The sequence below is a fragment of the Leptodactylus fuscus genome, chromosome 7, assembly GCF_031893055.1.
Source record: "Leptodactylus fuscus isolate aLepFus1 chromosome 7, aLepFus1.hap2, whole genome shotgun sequence".
Classification (NCBI taxonomy): Eukaryota; Metazoa; Chordata; class Amphibia; order Anura; family Leptodactylidae; genus Leptodactylus; species Leptodactylus fuscus.
This window is the reverse complement of record NC_134271.1, coordinates 40570476-40594039: the sequence shown is the minus strand read 5'-3', so window position 1 is coordinate 40594039 and position 23564 is coordinate 40570476. Positions and strand designations below refer to the sequence as shown.

At 45.1% G+C, this 23564-nt stretch overlaps 1 protein-coding gene across 1 annotated transcript in view; it reads left to right on the top strand.

The window, feature by feature from the left end:
- The first annotated feature begins 3098 nt into the window (after positions 1–3098).
- The window catches only part of MBTPS1 (membrane bound transcription factor peptidase, site 1), a 57015-nt gene continuing 36549 nt past the window's right edge, over positions 3099–23564 (top strand). The window contains exons 1-5 of the mRNA XM_075281782.1: positions 3099–3225; positions 6517–6998; positions 9336–9593; positions 18640–18843; positions 23085–23195. Of these exons, the coding sequence (XP_075137883.1) occupies positions 6818–6998; positions 9336–9593; positions 18640–18843; positions 23085–23195 (754 nt within the window). The 5' untranslated portion in view covers positions 3099–3225; positions 6517–6817. The remainder of the gene's footprint in view (positions 3226–6516; positions 6999–9335; positions 9594–18639; positions 18844–23084; positions 23196–23564) is intronic.

Sequence of the window (23564 nt, the reverse complement as noted above, 5' to 3'; positions counted from 1 at the left end):
TGTAATGTCCTAGCATTAGCATTCTTTAACAGTGTGACACAACGTGCAGCGACACCTTGAGGCGGCAGTGGAGGCTGACCTTGACAGTAGTGTGGATGGGTGAGTAATTTATCGTACCTATTTATTGCAATAATCCAATAGGTAGCGGCCAATTAAAAAAAGAATGCAGACCCCCAGTTCATGCCGTGAGGCACCACCTGTGGCTATCGCCTCAGGTCATTTCATGGCAGACGTGGCCCTGAGCCAGGACCTTGTATTTGATAGATGTGTGATTCCTAGGAGCCCTCACAATATGATACATGTTTAAGGTCACTTGTACTTATGGCATGGAACCAAATCAAACATTCGGTCTGTATTAGTGAATCCAAAACAAATTTTGAAAAGTTTAGAGGTTTCTAGCTGGCTCGATTAAGTAAAGATCAAGCCCCCCAGGATGTAAACTTTGATACAAATGTACCCTGCCAATATTTTCAGGAAAAAAAAAAAGATAATTGATATACATGAATTTTATTGTTTGGTTAATGTTTAGTAATAATTAATTAGAAAGAAATAATACATTTAATGAAATAAGTATAGCAAATAGAGATGAGCGAACACTGTTCGGATCAGCCGATCCGAACAGCACGCTCCCATAGAAATGAATGGAAGCACCTGTGACGCTGACTTTGCCGGCGGCCGGCCAGCGTCACAGGTGCTTCCATTCATTTCTATGGGAGCGTGCTGTTCGGATCGGCTGATCCGAACAGTGTTCGCTCATCTCTAATAGCAAACATACCGTAAACATACCATAAACAAGAATCTGCTGTGCAATATGCAGAAGCAGACTGTTAAAGGGGTTGTTCAGACAAAAAAATATTTTTTAAATCAGCTGGGGGCAGTGAAAAAAAATCATACTCACCTTTTCCCAATGCCTCCCAGCGCTGTCTGGAACTCCCAGTCCGTTGTTGTCTTCCAGTGGAAGGCCCTGTCACATGCGACCACTGAGGCCAATCAGCAGCTTCAGTGAAGGTCATGTGACATCACTACCTGTGACATCCCAGGGTCTCTTCCTGAGGCCGCTGATTGGCCTCAGCAGTTAATTGACCACTGAAGCCAAACAGTGGCTTCAGCAGAAGGATTCAGGAAGTCAGAGCTGGTGAGCAATTTCACTTTGAGAAGACACCATTGCAGCAGGAATGGACCACGCTGGGAGAACACTGGACAGGTGAGAGTGATTTATTTATTTATTTTTCCTCTCCTGGTTTATTTTAATTTTTTTTTCCCCCTCAGGCACCTTCTTTAAGGCTAAAGCTCTACATTGCAGAAATGCAGCTTTTTTGTTGAAGATTTTGCTGAGGTTTTTTGAGCCAAAGTCAGGACTGTATTGAGCACAAGGTAGATGTATAAGAGCTTTCTATATATTCACAATTTCTTTTGTATCCATTCTTGGCTTTGACTCAAAAAATGCAACAAAAAGAGATGCGTTTCCGCAACGTGGGCCCTTGGTCTAAACGTGTCTTTGCTGAGCAATCTCTCCACATAATTTGCGCATGATATATAAAGCAAGTCACTAACAACGCCCTGTCTGATCTCTATTCAATCCTTCCATTTATTCCAGTAAGTCTCTAGTTTACATATTGTATGTGGCACTACTTAGAGAACCGTATTGAACGTATGGATCTATGTGGTTGACACATTCAGGACTCAGATTCAGTGCCAGCTGAACATTGTTGTAGGCCGCCCAGGAAACGCTGTGCACATAGAGCCACAAGTTGTCAAGGCTTTCAGGCGGCTTCTAGGGAATCTGCATTACCTATCAGAATGGTGGCAGGGACACATTCTCCACTTCTTCAGTCAGGGGGACATGATCTTCACTTCTTCTTTTTCACTTGCTCTTATTATTTTCATTTTGTAATTTAAGTTTTGAAGTTTTTCATGTGTAATACATTCTTCACTTAAATTACGCTGTGCTGTAATACCACACAGTGCCTGATGGGGTGCTGTAATACCACACAGTGCCTGATGGGGTGCTGTAATACCACACAGTGCCTGATGGGGTGCTGTAATACCACACACTGCCGGATGGGGTGCTGTAATACCACATACTGCCTGATGGAGTGCTGTAATACCACACAGTGCCTGATGGGGTTCTGTAATACCACCCAGTGACTGATGGGGTGCTGTAATACCACATACTGCCTGATGGGGCGCTGTAATACCACATACTGCCTGATGGGGCGCTGTAATACCACACACTGCCTGATGGGGCGCTGTAATACCACACACTGCCTGATGGGGCGCTGTAATACCACACACTGCCTGATGGGGCGCTGTAATACCACACAGTGCCTGATGGGGTGCTGTAATACCACACAGTGCCTGATGGGGTGCTGTAATACCACACACTGCCGGATGGGGTGCTGTAATACCACACACTGCCTGATGGAGTGCTGTAATACCACCCAGTGACTGATGGGGTTCTGTAATACCACCCAATGACTGATGGGGTGCTGTAATACCACATACTGCCTGATGGGGCGCTGTAATACCACACACTGCCTGATGGGGCGCTGTAATACCACACACTGCCTGATGGGGCGCTGTAATACCACACACTGCCTGATGGGGCGCTGTAATACCACATACTGCCTGATGGGGCGCTGTAATACCACACACTGCCTGATGGGGTGCTGTGCCTGGAAAAGCTGGTGTTGCGCCCCTTTAGCTCATGCTGTAGGCCCTTGATAACTTCTACCATGACAGAATTATAACCTAGCCCTTTTTCTATGTATATGCACTTTGGTGTAATATAGTATATAGTGTATATATAGTATATGTATGGTGCTGACCAGTCACATTCTGTCATCTTTGTAAAGCTCCTGGAAACATAAAGCAGTGACTGGTTGACTACGCTATTTCTTTGTACTGTGTAGACCCTAGTATAGAATGGTGAATGCCTTCTGCCTTCCCTTCCCTTCCCTTCCCTTCCCTTCCCTTCCCTTCCCTTCCCTCCCCTCACATGTCATTCTGTGTTCATACTGTTCGTACAATAAAGCTTTTCATAAGAAAGGGATAAAAAAAATAGTGATAACCACGCCCCTGTCGGCTGCTTCTGGTGACGTCACGAGTTACAGCAGAAAGGGAAGAGAAAAAAAACACTGAAGATGGCGGCGATATGTGACCGGGAGTGAACGGAGTTGGAGGAAGTTGTCGGCGGGCTCGGTACTGCGCGTATTCGGAAGCTGTGTGAGTGTCCAGGCTGCCGCTGCTGGTGACGGGATGTAGGAGAGGGATTTAGCGCTATGGTGGAGCGGTGACACCAGGCCTGGAGCCCCATGCATGCTTCTAGCTGGGGTCTTGTGACACTGGGCATTTATTCGGCATTGTTCTTACTTTTCAGAGCAGGCAGGACATGCTGGCACTTGTGGTTCCATGAGAGCAGGAGATGGTGAGAGTGTCAGGCAGACTCTGTAGGGTATGTGCACATGGGACGTTCAGTGTGCAAGTTATAGTAGCAGCAATGTGGGTGACATTTAAAGGGAACCTGTCAGGCACTTCAATACCTGCACACCCGGCTTCAGTGTCCTGAGTATGACATGTATGACACCAGCAGCATTATCATACCTGGGTCTAAGACCCTAAACCCCAGCTGTTTGTCTCAAAAGCCTGACAGATCAGCTTGTCTTTAAGCAAGTCCCAGTCTCTTCTCGCAGTAAAAGGCTTCTGCTTTTTTTTTTTTATGATTTATTCTCGGGCTAGGTGATTAATAAGAGATCCATGTAGGTTTGGCACTTGAGACCCCTGCCGATCAGCCGTTTGAAGGTGTTTGGTTAGTACTTAACTGTTTCATAGCAGCTGTGTGATATAATATAGCTTCGACCCATATAAGTGCATGGGACAAGGTTGTAATAACCTAACCTTGCACGGACGCTATAAAACAAATGGTGTAAAGTACAGTGACGAGGTCATGTGGCCTCTTTAAACAGCTGATCAGTGAGGGTCCCGGATGTCACTGGTCACTTATTGATGGCCTATCCTGAGAAAAGGTCATCAATAAAAGAAACTTAATAAATATCCCCTTTAAATATCTGCAGCAGAATTTGACCTGAACTGCAGGTGTTATATCTGCAGCATTTATGTTGTATGTATTAGACTACTTCAGCCTGTGCAATACATGAAAGCTCCCCCCCAAAAAAGAGTCACAAGATCTGTAGTAAAAACAGCACAATTTGGTGTTGTGGTTTTGGGTCCATTATCAGTGTATGTAACCCCTCAGATACCCCCTTAAACTTGCCTCCCCTTTTTTGCTGTATATATTTGCCCAGCGCTAGACTACAGGTTGAGCCGTCAGGAATTTGTGCTTTTTAGGGTCCCCGTGTTGTAGGTGGTTGTGACGGGTTTGTGTCCGTCTGTAGTTGTGACTTCAAAGCAAAATAGCTAATGATTTTAATTATATTATGCAATTATCATTGTTTAATTAGATGTATATTTTGCTGCGTGTTTAACTTTCACAGGACAGGTAGGCGATAGTAATTTTATATGTAGTATATTGTAGGCTTCCATCTCATCCAGTACAGCTGAACGTCACACGTAAAGAGCACTTGAAAACCTTGTGAGACATTAAGATAATCTGGAGAATATGAGCGTCCCTGCCAGCACTGGACAGACCCCTAGAAATTTGGTGCTTACTTGTCTGTGTATGTTTTTTATGATAATGGCTCCTGGAATGGCCTAAATGGCTTCCAAAGTCTCTAATACGTATCAAGTATAGACCTTTGACGTTCCGTGAATACTTTCTCATCATCTGACTTGTAGTCGTGTAGCACACAGACATAGAGCTTTAGTATGATGTTGTTACAAGGCATCTTGAGATATAAGATAAGATAATCCTTTAATAGTCCCACAATGGGGAAATTTCAGTGATACAGTTTCATAGATGGTACAGTAGTATATAACAAGAGAGAAACACATACAAGCTCATGGCAGATAGAGAAATCCTAGGAATCATAGCAACTAAAAAGGAAAGAAACACAGACACACTGCAGGATCATTTAGTTCTCTGTGCGGATTGATGTTAATAATAATACAGCCGACTGTGGTTGGAGGACACGAGGAGGGGGGTCACAGCATGTAGATATAACAGGCAGAAAAACATTTTTGCAGAGGTGGGGGACATATGTAGCTATCATGATAACATGTGGTAGTTCTTTGGTACATAGTGAGATCTCCTGCTCACAGCTGATAGTTTGGTATCTTGTATATAGAATTTTTTGAAAAGGTCTTCTCATTCAGTCTAGCTATGTAAGATGATGTGACTTATTTGATGCTTTTAATAAATGTTAGACATGCAGCCCGCATTAGTCCAGGGATCCTTCATCTTCTTTCCTGCATAGCATTGCTCCCATCCACTCTGCAGACTCTTTCAGTGAAGGGGAATATGTTATAGCCCCTGCCCAGCAGTAGGCTGGGAGAATATCTGTGCTGAATGCAGGGAAGGGGCCACCGTTTTTAGCAAGCTTGCAATAGACATGAGATATTTATCTGCAGATCATGTACGGATTCAGTTTATTTTAATAGTATGTACTGTTAGTCTTGTGTGTATGACCACCACACACAAATATTCTTAGCAAATGTCTCCAAATGTAACAGGATACAGGTGGTTACCGCTGATCATTACTCGGTGGTCTATCTTACTAACATGCCACAACCTAGTAGGATGACTGTAAGCACAGAGATATTCTACAGTGTACCTGTGAACTGCAGCACAATCCAGGATATGTAATGCTATTTGCATTTATAAATGGATCCAGTTTTACCAGTGTGTTTTGTTACTTGTGCTCTTTGTGTCGGTGGCATTTTTAGTGTATAATGTGTCTTCAACTATTATGAAACATGCCTGTACACTACTGTCTAGTTATTTTTAGGGCCAGGCATTAAGAGACAAAGGCAAAGTAAATTCCAAAACTTTGCCTTTTGCACTCAACCCCCCACCATTTATCTGAATAGTTTTTAAGGCTGTTGTGAAAACTGAATTTTCTAAAATATAAAGAAAGGAGCAACAAATTTATGCTTCTCTTTTCTGGCATTCCCAAGTCTTTATTTATGGCGAGAAACACCCTTATGTGCTCCGTAAGTGAATCGGAGAGGGCTGTGCTTGCCTCTTTATTTAGTTGGATGTGAAGTATGGAAATAACCATATAGAGACAGGCAGGCAGGCAGGGCCCTCCAATTCACGTGTGGACACAGACAGGGCCACAGTCTCAAGATACAAGTATATGCAGGTTCCTAGGCAAGAACACAGAGATAGGTTTTCCCATTATATAGTTTCATGATGTTACCAATAGGACCCCAATGATACCACAATCAGAAATTACATTGGATTGCTGCATGATGATGATCTTGGACCAGCAGCTGGACCCCACCTATTCGCAAATTATGCCATTGCATGCCTTTTTGACTTTTCAAGTGCTGTGATGGAAATCCCTTTGTGACAGACAGTTGTATGCACCATTTACAATTATTCTATGTATTTTTCAGGTATTGGGATTTGGCAGCAACTCATTTGAAGTGGTCGTCTTGTTCTTACATTATGGATATTGATCTCTTTTCTTCCCACACTGAGTGAGCGAGGAGTCTGGTCCACCATGGAGAAGAAACGAAGAAAGAAATGAGTGCTGTGTAACCAGGCTAAAGGCCTCTGACATGCGAACTTTCCTAAACCCCTCGAACTGTTTTTAGTTACCCGGCTGGACATTGACAGGCAGAGCCTGCAGGTGACAGCTCTGTGTGCTAATCTTGTCTTTGTGAACACAAGCTTTGACTTCAGCATATAAATTTCATGCAACATTTTGTGAACATGAGGTTTGTAAAGTTCTGGCTGCAGCTGCTTGTCATATTACTGTGTCTGAAGAAGCACCAGAGCGCCCAGCCGGGAAACTCCTCCCACGACCACGAATCCTGCAAGGGCTGCTCTCATCTTACAGTTAGTGTGGAGTTTTCGTCCTCAGTGGTAGAACATGGTAAGTTTATTAAATAGAGTTTTCACATAAAACAGAATTAAATGAATTTGCATATAAAAAGGTGAACCGCTTTCTGATATATTAAAAATATTGCACCCTTTTAGACATATAAGGGTACCTGTTTCCCATCAATTTATCCAGGAAGTGATTTGTCAATCAAATTTTTGATCTGCTTAAAGAGGACCTTTCATCAGATTAGGCACAGGCAGTTCTATATACTGCTGGAAAGCTGACAGTGCGCTGAATTCAGTGCACTGTCGGCTTTCCTGATCTGTGCCCGGTGTAAAGCGCTATCGGTCCCGGTACCGTAGGGCTTTACAGTCAGAAGGGCGTTCCTGACAGTTAGCCAGGGACGCCCTTCTGCCCAGCAGCGCCTATCGCGCTGTGCTGTGTGAGCGGGGAGAAACGCCCCTCCCTCTGCTCACAGTGCTCGTCCATAGACTAGTATTATCAGGAGAGGGAGGGGGGAGTTCCTCCCCGCTCCACAGCAAAGTGCGTAGGCGCTGCTGGGCAGAAGGGCGTCCCTGGCTAACTGTCAGAAACGCCCTTCTGACTGTAAAGCCCTACGGTACCGGGACAGATAGCGCTTTACCCGGGGCACAGATCGGGAAAGCCGATCCAGCAGTATATAGAACTCAGGGGTGAACCTACCTTTTTCGCCGCCCGAGGCGGAGCGAAGGGGGCGTGGCGGAGCGGTGTTAGCAGGCAGAGAGCAGGCAGGGAGAGGACCTGCTCTCTGACTGAGCGTGAGGGGAGGCCGCTGGAGCAATGCTGCGTCTACAGGGCCTCCCCAATCCACCGCTCAGTGACGCTAAGCCAGTCCAGGACAACTTGTCCTGGACTGGCTTAGGTAAGCAAAAATGCTGCCCTCCCCGGGGCCCTGGCATAGTGCCGCCTGAAGCGGTCGCTTCAGGTCGCCTCATGGGAGGTGCGGCGCTGATAGAACTGCCTGTGCCCAATCTGATGAAAGGTCCTCTTTAATATCCCTTCATCAGGCGGCAAAGTGCATTTTGGTTTCCTACTGTCAGTCCCCCGACAAGTGTTCTTCTTACTAACTATTCTTACAAAGCATTCTCGGATCTATTCATAGACTTCTATCACCTCCATTGACTTCAAGCTTGGAGCCCATAGAAAGACATAGGAACAGCTTGGTGTTTCATCCTGGAAACACATTCCATATGCCTATAGATAAGGGACAGACTTTTTTTTTTTTCTTTTTTTTTTTTAAATGTAGATTGTGAGCCCCACATAGGGTTCACAATGTACATTTTTTTTCCCTATCAGTATGTCTTTTTGGAATATGGCATGGAAATCCATGCAAACACCTTGCAGATGGTTTTTTGCCCTTTGTGGGATTTGAACACAAAGGACCCAGTGCTGCAAGGCTGCAGTGCTAACCACTGAGCCACCATGTGGCCCCTTGACAGAAAGTGAGTTTGTGTGTGCTGTCTGACATTTTTTTTTCCTGCACTGCTACTCAAGTCTGTTACAAGGCAGCACAGAGCCGATCTCTCTATACTTAGGTAGATTGATAAAAAAAATATATATATACATAGATCGATGTCAGATAAATTAAGAAGGAATCACTGAGTTGGGGAATCCTTGAAAAGGGAGCAACGTGTCAGTGGAGACATCAGTTTGTTCACCTTTGCGCCAGGATTGAGCCATGCAGAGACCTGTATTAGATAGCTTGTTATACTAAGTGGGCATATCGCATACAAAAGTAGACGGTTGGTCCAATACAATGTAGACTACCAAGAATACCAAGCCCAACATGTAGTGGCACAGTTCTTTGGAGACCGGTCCCATACAATCCAACCAGGCAGCCCTATTCAAATGAATTTTTTCCCACTCCCACCAACCAGCTAATTTTGTGCACATATTCCCTGACTGGGACTCCAATATGTTTGTAAGCCGTATAAAAAGTAAAGCATTGTAGCCGTGGCTGATAAAATCCCTTTCCAATTCCATCTGTTATTCTAGGGTGATAGAGAATGCAATTGTTTGGTATAAACCCAGGGAGATAGTTGCCAGTGTAAGAGTCCTTTTCCACGGAGCTACAGAATCTGTGACAGAAATACTTAGCTGAACTCTGTATAGGGCTCAAAGATTTAATTCCCTGTTAGTTTGTCTTTGACGTGTGGGAGGAAACCTGCGCAAACGAGGAGTACATGCAAACTCTTTGCAGATGTTGTCCTTGACTGTATTCAAACCCAGGACCCCAGCGCTGCAAGGATACAGTGCTAACCACAGAGCCACCGTGCTACCCTTTTTGATGTAAGTCGGTGCTGCACATAGATTAGCACTATTTATGGTACCAACTTTCTTTTTATACAGAATATATCGTAGCATTCAATGGATACTTCACAGCAAATGCACGAAGCAAGTTTATCACCAGTGCACTGAAGAGCAGAGGAATCGAGGACTGGAGGATCGTACCTAGGAATAACCCGGCTAGCGATTACCCAAGTGACTTTGAACTGATTGAGATCAAGAGCGATCAGCGTGATGGAGTACTGACATTAGAAGACCACCCCAACATCAAGCGAGTCACCCCTCAGAAGCGTGTATTCCGTTCTCTAAAGTTTGCAGAAGGTGAGTTTCTTCGGTTGTATGATTAATTGCTTTATGGTTGTAATAAATCAAAGTCCCAAGTCAGTTCTGCATCCCTTGATATAATGTCACCAACAACCTTTCTTCATTTGGATATTAACATCATAAATTTCCCAGCAGTTGCCTTGCCGTATGTAGTATTTCTGACTACCGGGAAATGTATCAGTTCAATCACAAATAGAATATTCTGATATAATTTTTTTAAAAGTGGGTTTTGCATGGACATTGGCTGAAAGAGGGGAAAGCTGCTTGCTTTGGTGCTGGTAGTGTAACAATCCAGTGATATGTATGCTGATTATGCAGTTTTACTACATTTACTACCTAGGGTTAGATCATATCAGTTGTTTTATAATGAGTTGTCGTACAGGGGCTATGTGTGGAATAATCCCTTTTAATTGTTCTAGCTGGTGGAGACTAGCTGCTGTGGTGTCTCTGATACTTTGTACATATAAAGAGGAGATCCTGATCCCCTCTCTCAGTGTAGCTGTGACGTATCACTAAAAGAGTGTCGTCATCTCTTCCTCTCTCGTTCCAGTAACTTGTTCCTTCTCCACTTTAAGCATCACCAGATACATCTCATATCAATACAGGAGCTCTCCAGGAAAGGAGAAGTTATTATGCCGGGTGCGTGACACAAAGATCAGCCGCATATGTCATGTGCATTTGACGTTCAGAACTGATTTTTCTTAGAGGAAAGCTCTTTCTTCTCCACCCTGTACCACCGGCAGCACTAAGCATAGTCACAGAATTGTTAGGAATCAATTCTTGGTGTTGGATTTTGGACTCGAGTGCCCTTTTGCACTTTCGTGGAGAGTATATAGTTGGCTTGTCTTACTGATATTTAAGAATCCGTTCTTGGTTCTTTTATTGCCCTTCACGCCCAGTGACAGGCCTGGTTAAAAAGTGTTTATTGATTCTGTAGTCTCCGGTGACTAATATGAATGGTTATGGCATGAGCAAATTTCTGTACTTTAGCTTTTTCATAGGCAGCAGTTTTATTATTTGTAAAGGCAATATGACATTGTGAAAGTTGTGTGTAGGGTCAGGTATACAAGCCTTCTGTGTGTGCTTGGTAAACAGGGCTGTACATGGCATGTGTACACAGCTGGGATACCAAGAAAGAATATTAGGCTGATTGGGGTGAACAAAAACAAAGGTACAATTGGCTGCCATTTTCTGAGGTTAGGGATGGGCATGTCATCGTGAGTTGCGCTCTGGGTTTTTTTTTTTTTTTTATATTATTAAAAGCAATCCCTTGTAATAGGCTCGCTGCATCGATTCCATTCATAGACTCAAGAACAGGGTGAGGTGCGAGGGTGGCATTTTTGTAATATAATTTATTAACCTATCAGTCTTTCTTTTAATAGAAAACAGGCTGTAAAGTTGCCTTTAGCAACTAAGTTATGGAGACTTTGTACACATATACTCAATGCAGTGTGTAGAGCTTCAACATTTACCAATGTGATTAGAAATGAGATTTTTATATACAGCATGAACTCCTGTGATATGAGTGATCTCTTATGGGTTTTTTTTTTATAGCTAGTAACTAGAGATGAGCGAACAGTGTTCTATCGAACACATGTTCGATCGGATATCAGGGTGTTCGCCATGTTCGAATCGAATCGAACGCCGCGTGGTAAAGTGCGCCAAAATTCGATTCCCCTCCCACCTTCCCTGGCGCCTTTTTTGCACCAATAACAGCGCAGGGGAGGTGGGACAGGAACTACGACACCGGGGGCATTGAAAAAAATTGGAAAAAGTCATTGGCTGCCGAAATCAGGTGACCTCCATTTTAGACGAATAGTGGATTTCAAATCCGGGTCATATGAGAATGTGAACTTTGTGACTAAGAGACAGGGATAGCTGTACAGGCAGGGATAGCTAGGGATAACCTTTATTTAGGGGGGAATGTTATTAAAAATAACTTTTTGGGGCTCTATCGGGTGTGTAATTGTGATTTTTGTGAGATAAACTTTTTCCCATAGGGATGCATTGGCCAGCGCTGATTGGCCGAATTCCGTACTCTGGTCAATCAGCGCTGGCCAATGCATTCTATTAGCTTGGTGAAGCAGAGTGTGCACAAGGGTTCAAGCGCACCCTCGGCTCTGATGTAGCAGAGCCGAGGCTGCACAATCGTTCAAGCGCACCCTCGGCTCTGATGTAGGAGAGCCGAGGGTGCACTTGAACCCTTGTGCACCCTCAGCTCTGCTACATCAGAGCCGAGGGTGCGCTTGAACCCTTGTGCACACTCTGCTTCATCAAGCTAATAGAATGCATTGGCCAGCGCTGATTGGCCAATGTATTCTATTAGCCTGATGAAGTAGAGCTGAATGTGTGTGCTAAGCACACTCATTCAGCACTGCTTCATCACGCCAATACAATGCATTAGCCAGTGCTGATTGGCCAGAGTACGGAATTCGGCCAATCAGCGCTGGCCAATGCATTCTATTAGCCCGATGAAGTAGAGCTGAATGTGTGTGCTAAGCACACACATTCAGCACTGCTTCATCACGCCAATACAATGCATTAGCCAGTGCTGATTGGCCAGAGTACGGAACTCGACCAATCAGCGCTGGCTCTGCTGGAGGAGGCGGAGTCTAAGATTGCTCCACACCAGTCTCCATTCAGGTCCGACCTTAGACTCCGCCTCCTCCGGCAGAGCCATCGCTGATTGGCCGAAGGCTGGCCAATGCATTCCTATGCGAATGCAGAGACTTAGCAGTGCTGAGTCAGTTTTGCTCAACTACACATCTGATGCACACTCGGCACTGCTACATCAGATGTAGCAATCTGATGTAGCAGAGCCGAGGGTGCACTAGAACCCCTGTGCAAACTCAGTTCACGCTAATAGAATGCGTTGGCCAGCGCTGATTGGCCAATGCATTCTATTAGCCCGATGAAGTAGAGCTGAATGTGTGTGCTAAGCACACACATTCAGCACTGCTTCATCACGCCAATACAATGCATTAGCCAGTGCTGATTGGCCAGAGTACGGAATTCGGCCAATCAGCGCTGGCCAATGCATTCTATTAGCCCGATGAAGTAGAGCTGAATGTGTGTGCTAAGCACACACATTCAGCACTGCTTCATCACGCCAATACAATGCATTAGCCAGTGCTGATTGGCCAGAGTACGGAATTCGGCCAATCAGCGCTGGCTCTGCTGGAGGAGGCGGAGTCTAAGGTCGGACCTGAATGGAGACTGGTGTGGAGCGATCTTAGACTCCGCCTCCTCCAGCAGAGCCAGCGCTGATTGGCCGAATTCCGTACTCTGGCCAATCAGCACTGGCTAATGCATTGTATTGGCGTGATGAAGCAGTGCTGAATGTGTGTGCTTAGCACACACATTCAGCTCTACTTCATCGGGCTAATAGAATGCATTGGCCAGTGCTGATTGGCCAGAGTATGGAATTCGGCCAATCAGCGCTGGCCAATGCATTCTATTAGCCCGATGAAGCAGTGCTGAATGTGTGTGCTTAGCACACACATTCAGCTCTACTTCATCGGGCTAATAGAATGCATTGGCCAGTGCTGATTGGCCAGAGTACGGAATTCGGCCAATCAGCGCTGGCTCTGCTGGAGGAGGCGGAGTCTAAGATCGCTCCACACCAGTCTCCATTCAGGTCCGACCTTAGACTCCGCCTCCTCCAGCAGAGCCAGCGCTGATTGGCCGAATTCCGTACTCTGGCCAATCAGCACTGGCTAATGCATTGTATTGGCGTGATGAAGCAGTGCTGAATGTGTGTGCTTAGCACACACATTCAGCTCTACTTCATCAGGCTAATAGAATGCATTGGCCAATCAGCGCTGGCCAATGCATTCTATTAGCGTGAACTGAGTTTGCACAGGGGTTCTAGTGCACCCTCGGCTCTGCTACATCAGATTGCTACATCTGATGTAGCAGTGCCGAGTGTGCATCAGATGTGTAGTTGAGCAAAACTGACTCAGCACTGCTAAGTCTCTGCATTCGCATAGGAATGCATTGGCCAGCCTTCGGCCAATCAGCGCTGGCTCTGCCGGAGGAGGCGGAGTCTAAGGTCGGACCTGAATGGAGACTGGTGTGGAGCGATCTTAGACTCCGCCTCCTCCAGCAGAGCCAGCGCTGATTGGTCGAGTTCCGTACTCTGGCCAATCAGCACTGGCCAATGCATTTCTATGGGGAAAAGTTAGCTTGCGAAAATCGCAAACTGACAGGGATTTCCATGAAATAAAGTGACTTTTATGCCCCCAGACATGCTTCCCCTGCTGTCCCAGTGTCATTCCAGGGTGTTGGTATCATTTCCTGGGGTGTCATAGTGGACTTGGTGACCCTCCAGACACGAATTTGGGTTTCCCCCTTAACGAGTTTATGTTCCCCATAGACTATAATGGGGTTCGAAACCCATTCGAACACTCGAACAGTGAGCGGCTGTTCGAATCGAATTTCGAACCTCGAACATTTTAGTGTTCGCTCATCTCTACTAGTAACCTCTAACTGAGCTGTACACAATTGTAAATTCAGAGCTGAAGCATTTACCAAAGATGGTCCTTTTATATGGATGTTTCTCCAGTTTATACCAACTTGAAAAATGGTATAATGCAGACTGTTTTCTATTAAAAAGGAAGTTAGATTAATAGGTTAATAATTAAGTATATTACAAAAATGGTCACCAAACACCCCCGACACAGCAGCAAAAAAATTTAATATTATAAATATTGGTGTTTCTTACCTCCTTCCCATTACTGCCATCTAAACATAAACATATTTATCTGAATAACATAATATTAACACTGTTGCCCTGTGGCTCTCCCTATTTACTATCTCTCTATATTATAAAAATGAATTCTTGTCTGTCTGTCTGTTCTCTATGCGCGACCAAACGACTGGATCAATCTTCACCAAATTTGGTACAGAGATACTTCAGGTATCCGGGAAGGTTTAAGACAAGACTCCAACTTGCTTGGACGTACCAGTGCTGAGATACAGCATTCCCAACACAATGCCCCCCCCCCCCCTAACAAGTACAAACCTGCAAGTCTTTCACTCATATTCCAACTGCAATACAAACGGTCACTCGACATGCACAATCCAACACTGATATCCAAACTGAGATACACGCATCAGAGGATTAGATACGCAGATCAGCAGACAGGAACACACGCCAGAGGATTAGATACATGCGTCTACACACAGTCCCACACACCAGAGGATTAAATATGCGCTTCTGCACACAGTTCCACACACTGAAGTATTAGATACGTGCATCTGCACACAGTACAACATGCCAGAGGATTGGCTATGCGCACCTGCACACAGTTCCACACACAGGAGGATTAGATACGCATGTCTGCACACAGCACCACATGCCGTAGGATTAGATACACGCATCTGCACACAGTACCACACGCCAGAGGATTAGATATGCGCGTCTGCACACCGTTCTACACGCCAGAGGATTAGATATACGCATCTGCACACAGTACCACATGCCGTAGGATTAAATACGCGCGTCTACACACAGTTCCACACATCGTAGGATTAGATATGCACCTCTTCACACAATACCACACAGGGGAGGATTAGAGACATGTGTCTGCACACAGTACCACACAACTGAGGATTAGATGTGCACCTCTTCACGCAATACCACACAGGGGAGGATTAGATACGCACATCTGCTCCCAGTTCAACACGCTGGAGGATTAGATACGCATGTCTTCACATAGTACCACCGCCAGAGGATTAGATACATGCGTATACACATACCGGTAGTACCACACGGGGGAGGATTAGATACACGCGTCTGCACACAGTACCACACGCCAGAGGATTGGATACGCACATCTGCACACAGTTCCACACGCCAGAGGATTAGAAACGCATGTCTGCACACAGTACCACATGCCGTGGTATTAGATAGGCGCATCTGCACACAGTACTATACATTAGAGTTTTACTCCAGGTTTCCAAAGCAACCCAGCCATTTTTCTTCACTGCTGTATGTCAGCTTTATAGAAGCAGGGCACTGTGGATGACACTGTTACACAAGGTCACATACACATAGCTTTACTACAGGTATCCATAACAACTGATCACAGGTTTTTCACTGATATCCAAAATGAGATACACATGATCACATGACGCTTATGGACATACACACAAACATACAAAATACACCAGTGCAAAATTGGACAATTCTTATGGGGCCACTACACAAACAAAAAAATTTAATATACCAGCGCGAAGCCGGATCCTCCTGCTAGTAAATTATATATTGTTGTTGGCAAGAGACTGTTCCCCTAGTTTAGTCCTCATTAATGTGCAGTTTTGTACACCGCTAGAAAGCAGGGTGGAGACTGTGCTGCTACTGGTTTGTGGGGGTCCTGGGTGTCATGGGTCATCAACATTTGATCTGAAATGGTCCCCTAGGTCCTTCAGGATCCTTCCTTTTCTCCTGTTTTCGCAGATGATTACCTGTTCTCTAGGTAAACTATAGTAAAACCAGACCCTATAGCATTAGTAATGGCCTGTGAAAATTAGAGATTGGAGCTAGTTCTGATCACGCAACCAGAGTCAGAACCACCAGGTCCAGCTTGAACACCTGTCCAGAGGAGGTAATGTAAATTAAAGTCCCCGGATATCTCCTTTAAGTTTGCTATTGTGCACCACAGTAGCCGATCTACAACTTGCTGATGTAGGTTTCCTCTATAATTTTTATGCCAGTTTCTGACATTATAGCTAATCTTTTAGATTGCTTAAGGTCCCAATAAGCCCCTCCCCTCTGTAAAAATGAATAAATATCTAGAGTGGTATAAGCTTTCACCTTGCATGACACTAGAAAGCTATGTGAAACACAATTTGACTCTTCTGCACAACTGAAAGCGCCTACAGTGGGCACATGATGACTAGCTTTGGACCATACAGTAATGGAAGAAAGATGACCTGACTGGATTTCTTTAAAACATGTATCAGGTTTGTGTGCATTGCTTACCTGAGGAAAAGCTGCCAGTAGAATGCACTATGGGAAGCAAGCAAGGCAATGGAGGCAGTGTGATGCACTGGGTAATGTTCCTCCGAGAGACGTTGGGTCCTGACATTCATGTGGATATTACTATGATACATACCATCCATCTGACTAAAGACGTAGTACACCCCTTCATGGAACTAGTATTGTGTAATGGCAGTGGCCTCTTTTATAGTATAGTGTAGCAGATCAATCTGAGGAGAGATAATCCTTACCCTCTCTTCAACCCTCTGCTCTAGTATTAAAGGGGTTGTCCAGGATAAACTGAGAATTAACCCCTAAACTAAACTCTCTCCCCCCCCCCACCACCTAACTTCTAATTTACTTCAATTACAAAAAAAATCTATAATTACCCATATCCCTGGAGCGGCCGTGTGACCACCCCAGGGACACTTTCTGATAATCCAGTAACGTTCTTTTGTTACCGCTTCCGAAACGGAACGTCACCATTACTCTTCCTCCTCCCCTATCTCCTCCCCTCTTCCTGTTTTCTAGCATTGGGTATTACAGGTTAGCTAGGGAGATGGGGGAGGGGCTATTAATAGGCGGGATTGCTAGGCTGAGTGGGAGGAGCTAGTAATGGGCGAGATATTTAGTCTTATACTAGGAGGGGCTAGGCTTGGTGATACAGGGAGTATGGGAGGGGCAAGGCTAGTGAGACAGGGAGGGTTTTGTAACAGAGTGAGAGAGGAGGAGGGGAGCTGAGGCAGAGGGAACTAGTGTAGCAGGAAGCTTCACAGCAGGAAGCTAACACAATCTAAACAAAGGTAGAGGCTGCCAGCAGCACTCAGACATCACTACAAACTCTGCTAAAGGTATATGGGTGTACTTATTAATCCATTACTAGCACTAACAGACTTTTCTTAAAAAAAAAAAAAAAAAAAAAAAAATCTGCTTAGAAAGCCCCTTTAAGTCATTAGACCACTGAACTATCAATGGAGAGGCTGGGGATAGATCCATAGGTAAAAAGAAAAATCCAGCACGGCTGTTGTCGTAAGATAAAAAATACTCCTCCTTTATTGAAAAGTTAGCAGGCTAAAAGCAGTTTCACACACATCTTTCAAAAAGTCTCTGCGTCACACTAACGCTATTCGGAGTCTGCAGTCTTGGATTGGTCTAATCGTGCTTTCATTGGTGTTTTCACACGGTTGATGTTTTGAATATAATAATGTTAGGATAAACCCAGCAGAGCAATTCATCAGGTTTAAAGGTGTCCTATCATTCGAATCCCTTTTTTTTCTAACTAACACGTAGGAATAGCCTTCTCCTAACTTTAGATGTCTTCTTCGTCCCGCCGTTTGGTAGAGATTGTTTTCCGTCTTATGCAAATGAGTTCTCTCGCAGCACTGGGGGCAGACCCTAGGGCTCAAACAGCACTGGGGGCGTCCCCAATGCTGCGACAGAACTCTCCAGCGCCGCCTCCATCTTCTTCAGGAACCGGCCTCTACATGTCGTCTTCCGGCCTGGCTTTCAATCTTCTATGCATGCGCAATTGGCTCTGCCAGCAGGCCTCGGGTAGAGCCAACTGCACCTGCGTGCGGCCATTTTTTTGTGGCTGCTTACTATAAGAGCTCGTGTAAGCGGACACAAAAAAATGGCCACGTGCAGTTGGCTCTGCCCGCTGGATTACGGATTACGATTGAAAGCCAGGCCGGAAGATGACGCGCAGAGGCCGGCTCCTGAAGATGACGGAGGCGGCTCTGGAGAGTTCTCTCGCAGCACTGAGGATGTCCCCAGTGCTGTTTGAGCGCTGGGGCCCACCCCCAGTGCTGCGAGAGAACTCATTTGCATAAAGACGGAAAACGGAATATCTACCGAACGGTGGCGAGGAGAAGGCATCTAAAGGTAGGAGAAGAATAGCCTTTCTTAAGGCTATTCCTTCATGTTAGTTGGAAAAAAAAAAGGGATTGTAATGATAGGATCCCTTTTAATCCTTTCATACAGTATACATATTTTAAAGGATTGCTACAGTATAGGTGTGAATATTTTTATTTTTTACTTAACCTCTGCCTCCTTCTTAAATAGGTGAACAGTCAGCCTCCTGCAATGAGACAAAGTGGAGTCAGAAATGGCAGTCTTCTCGACCACTCAGGAGGACCAGTCTTTCTCTTAGCTCTGGATTTTGGCATGCTACAGGAAGGCACTCTAGTCGACGGCTTCTGAGAGCCATCCCACGGCAAGTTGCTCAGACCCTGCAAGCTGATGTATTGTGGCAACTGGGATTCACAGGTCAGTCATATTGCATCACTCCTATTTCTTTTTAAGAGGATCTTTCACCTCCAGTTCAAGTTCTTACCATCTGTTAATAGGTGCTGCTCCACTGATTCCTGAACAGTTGGAATTTCTTCCCTAGCTTCCACCATTCCTGAGCAACAAGCACACTTAGATTTGGTACTTGATTTGCTATTTAAAGGGATATTCCCACGGACTTAATTACATTTTAATTCATAGACAGTGAAAAGTTAAACATTGCAGATATTTAAAAAAAAAAAATTTTATATAAAATTTTTTTTTAAAAAAAAATAAAAAAAAATTTTTTTTTATTTTTTTAATAGTTTTTAAAAGATTTTTCTCCAATCAGCACAGTGGTGGCTGTCTGCTTTCTTGTTTGGTTGCCAGTGGAAATGACCACGCCTGCAGAAACTTTCTGTGGTCTGGTGCTTGGTCAAAACTCCTTCCAGAAAGACTCTTCGTTCATGGTAGTATCCATTGCCAACTAATCAAGCCAACAGACTGTCATCACTAAGACTATTATAGAAAATCTGTAAAACTCTACAAATGTAAATATGGTTATGTTCATGGGAATACTCCTTTAAGGTTTTTAATGTCAGGAAGGCAGTGTCAGGCTTGGGTTTTGACTCAGAGCTCCTATCAAAGGCAGCCACTGTCAGAGTTCAGAATCACACCCTGAATAAAAATTTAAAAAAAATCCAACTATGCCAGAATCAGTGGAACATCGCCTATTACATGATGTGCACGGGCCCTTAGAGGTCGTGAAATGTCCTCCTTAATGGAGGCCAGAACTTCTAAATATTGCAGGTTATATAAACTAAAGTTCTCTGACTATCATCATGATCATACCTATGCTCTTTATTTGTTATATCAATGCATATCCTTTTCTGCATAGCCCATGAATCGGTCCTGTGAAATGCAACCATGGGCTAACAGAATATGAGTAACATGGCATCGGTCTTGTGACCCCTATCATTTAGGAAGGAACTGGATTAAGTACCGTATTTTTCGGACTATAAGACGCACTAAGGTTTTAGAGAAGGAAAATAGGGGAAAAAAATTTTGAAGCCAAAAAATTTGTGAAAATTTGTAAAATATTTAATAACATAATATAATATTCCTGCCCCACCACCGGTGTCCGTGTACCTGAACAGCTGCAGCTCCCAGTTCTTCTTGGTCCTGTCCTCTGTCCTTCACATGTCTTCAGAGCGCCCTGCGCCCCCCGGCCTCCCTAGACTAGTATTGTAGAGATGCAGGGAGTAGGCGGGGCTTGGTGCGGCTGGAGAGTGTGGGCGGGGAGAAGTGAGTGCATCAGTCATGTCTCCCCTCCCAGTACCCGCCCACACTCTCCTAAGCCCCGCCTTCTCTATAATACTAGTCTAGGGAGGCGGGGCGCAGGGTGCTCTGAAGCCACATGAAGGACAGAGGACCGGACCAGAAGAGGGCAGCCGCAGCACTTCTGAGCAGGTAAATTGAGCGAAGTTCACGAGTAGATAGATATTACTGTACATTGACTTGTCTAGTAGATAGATGGACAAGTCAATATACAGTAGAATCTATCTACTCGTGAACTTGCCTCATCGTCCTCACTGTAGCACAGCACACAATGATTTACCGCAGCCTACCACTCTTCTGCTTTGTCCCTGTTTTACCGTATATTCAGCTGAGTATACGGTAAAATAGGGACGAAGCAGAAGAGTGGCAGGCTGCGGTAAATCCATAGGAATGAATGGACGCAGCCGGCACGCAGGGGGTTAAGCAGCCGGCTGCTTCCATTCATTCCTATGGGTGCTAAGCTTTTCCCACAATGATTGGCCAGTAGCCAAGTATTGTGGAAAATAAGCCCCGATCTCGATCCCGCCCGAAAAGATCTGGATCGGAATTCCGATCGCGATCGTGAAATTTTCTCAATCGACGATCAGAATCTGATCTTTTCCAATCCCGATCGCTCAACCCCAGACCCAACATCTACCGTAATGAAACGGCAGATGTCAGGAAGGGGCATGATAAACAAGTACAGGCGCCGCAGGCTTTCTTCTAACTTGCCTGCGCCGCCTGTACCCTCTATCTGTAGCCATTCTCTGCTTTGCACAGACTGGATAGGGACGGGACACAGACACACCGTATTTCCACCGCTGCATTCAGACTATAAGACGCACCCCCATTTTCCTCCCATATTTGGAGGGAAAAAAAGTGCGTCTTATAGTCCGAAAAATACGGTACATGTATTTGGTTGACTCATGGGACACATGGGAAAGCTAAATAGAACTAAAGGTGGAAACAGATCTTCATTATAACTACTTTGCTATGTGTGTGTTTACATGGCCTATTGTCTCTAAAGCAAACACACAAAGGAGACACTGGAATTAAAATGTAAGATGTTATCCTCCACAGATAATGGATGTTCTCTGCTCATTAATATACACTTGTCTCTGGGAGGATTACGTTGGTAGGCCTCTTATTATATCCCGAAGGGGCTACTGGCATTACTGTGCTTTATTTCTGCCTGCCATGCCCCTGCTTCCTCTCTGACATGCTGCTATATACCTTATTGGAGTGTTTGGCTACTGTATAACACATAATGCAATGCCTTGCTTCATTTCTGCCTGCCATGCCCCTGGGTAGAGTGAAGTGATATTAAGAGATCACTAATATCTATTATTAATATATAGATCACATTACCTGTGCAGAATATGGTTTGGAGAACGGATCTCCTTGTATCCTCCTGGGCATTGTCTAGGTATAAAGTGTTTGTAAAGGATCCCACTACAGTCGGGCAGGTTACCTCGCAGCTGTGGCCCATAAGAGGCATAAGATGTACTGGGGAATGATTTATGCAAAGAGTTGGAAAAGAAAAATGAGGCAGTTTCCCAAAGCAACCAATCCAGCTATCTACTGCCCAAGGTCTCTTAGTGCTTTCATTTTCAAATCTGATTGATTAGTGATCATGTTGAGGCCAACAGTGAGCAAAAGCTGTATATATGTATATGTAGGTTGTGTGTGTGTGTGTGAGAGAAAGAACCCTCTACTACAAAATGGGCACTCTTATCCGAATCTGTGCATGCAAGACATAGTACATGATACACGTGGTATTGCTGTGCAAGGACTTACTCTGTGGAAAACAACATTGGACACTACTTATTTCCTGTTTGCTTGGGTTCATGTGTTGACATCTGGTGCATGTACTGTACACATACCGTATTTTCCGGACTATAAGGCGCACATAAAAACCTACGATTTCCTCAGAAATCGTAAGTGCGGCTTATAGTCCGGTGCGGCTTATATATGGATGGAAGCGGCGGCAAAGACTGCGTGCCGCTTCCATACATACATAAAAGGCACCGTAAGGGTGCATTCACACTACCGAACGCCGGCGTGTATCACAGCCGTACACGCCGGCGTTACAGCAGGGCTGCCGGACACTTCCCATTCATTTCTATGGGAGCCGGCATGCGAGCGCTCCCTATAGAAATGAATGGAAAAAAGCAGTCCATTCATTTCTATGGGGAGCGCTCGCATGCCGGCTCCCATAGAAATGAATGGGAAGTGTCCGGCAGCCCTGCTGTCACGCCGGCCTGAAACAGAACGTGAAACTTACCCAGCGGTGCAGGGCGGGCGGGCGGGCATTCAGGCCTCCTCTGCCTCCGATGTTGCGTCCTTCTCCTCCGGCGCTCGCTGATAATGGCCGGGGCGCATGCGCAATATCATAATGCTTCTACTGCGCATGTGCCCTGGCCATTATCAGCTTGCGAGCGCCGGAGGAGGACGGAACATCGGAGGAAGAGGAGGCCTGAATGCCCGCCCACCCTGCACCGCTCGGTAAGTTTCACATTCTGTTTCAGGCTTTTATTTTAAAACGGGGGGGGGGGGGGGGGGGGGGTAGTTTAATCTAACGTTTACGGTTGGGCTCTATCAGCATGATTTTGCTGATAGAGCCCCTCCTCGCCTGCCGAGCGCTTCCAATAGAAGCGGCTGGCACGCGGGGGGTTAAGCGGCCGCTGGCAAAGTCTGCCTGCCGCCGCTTTCAATAAGATATAATGCGCACCGGACTGCGGCTTATAGTCCAGTGCGCCTTATATATGAACCGAGACGGACTATAAGGCGCTCATGGGCAATGCGGCTTATAGTCCAGTGCGCCTTATAGTCCGTAAAATACGGTAATACAGTATGATCTTATTGTACCGTGTGACTATTCAGGAATGAAAGAATGAGGGTTTTGTTTTTGTCTCCCTGTACAGGCAGTAATGTAAGAGTTGCTGTGTTTGACACTGGATTGAGCGAGAAACACCCACACTTTAAAAACGTGAAAGAACGAAGCAACTGGACCAATGAGAAAACCTTGGATGATGGTAAGTAGACACTCTGTGCTCTTGGACTTTTACTTCTTTGTAACCCTGTTATAGTGCTAACACACTGCAGCAAGAGCACAGTCAATGGGCAGTATGGCTGGGGCTTAAGAAATGAGATTATCTATCTATCTATCTATCTATCTATCTATCTATCTATCTATCTGTGATAATGTAACCACTCGGTCTACAGAGGTGTGAGTTTTGAATCCAGGTTCAGGAGACAACTAAATGTCTGTCATAGGGCCTTCACATATGTTACATCTTAGGGGACGTTCACACTACCGTCGGTGTCCGACAGGTAGTGTCCGCTCAAAATCTGGCACGGACATTAGGAGCGGACACTAGCTGTGTCCGTGACACTTGTCATTT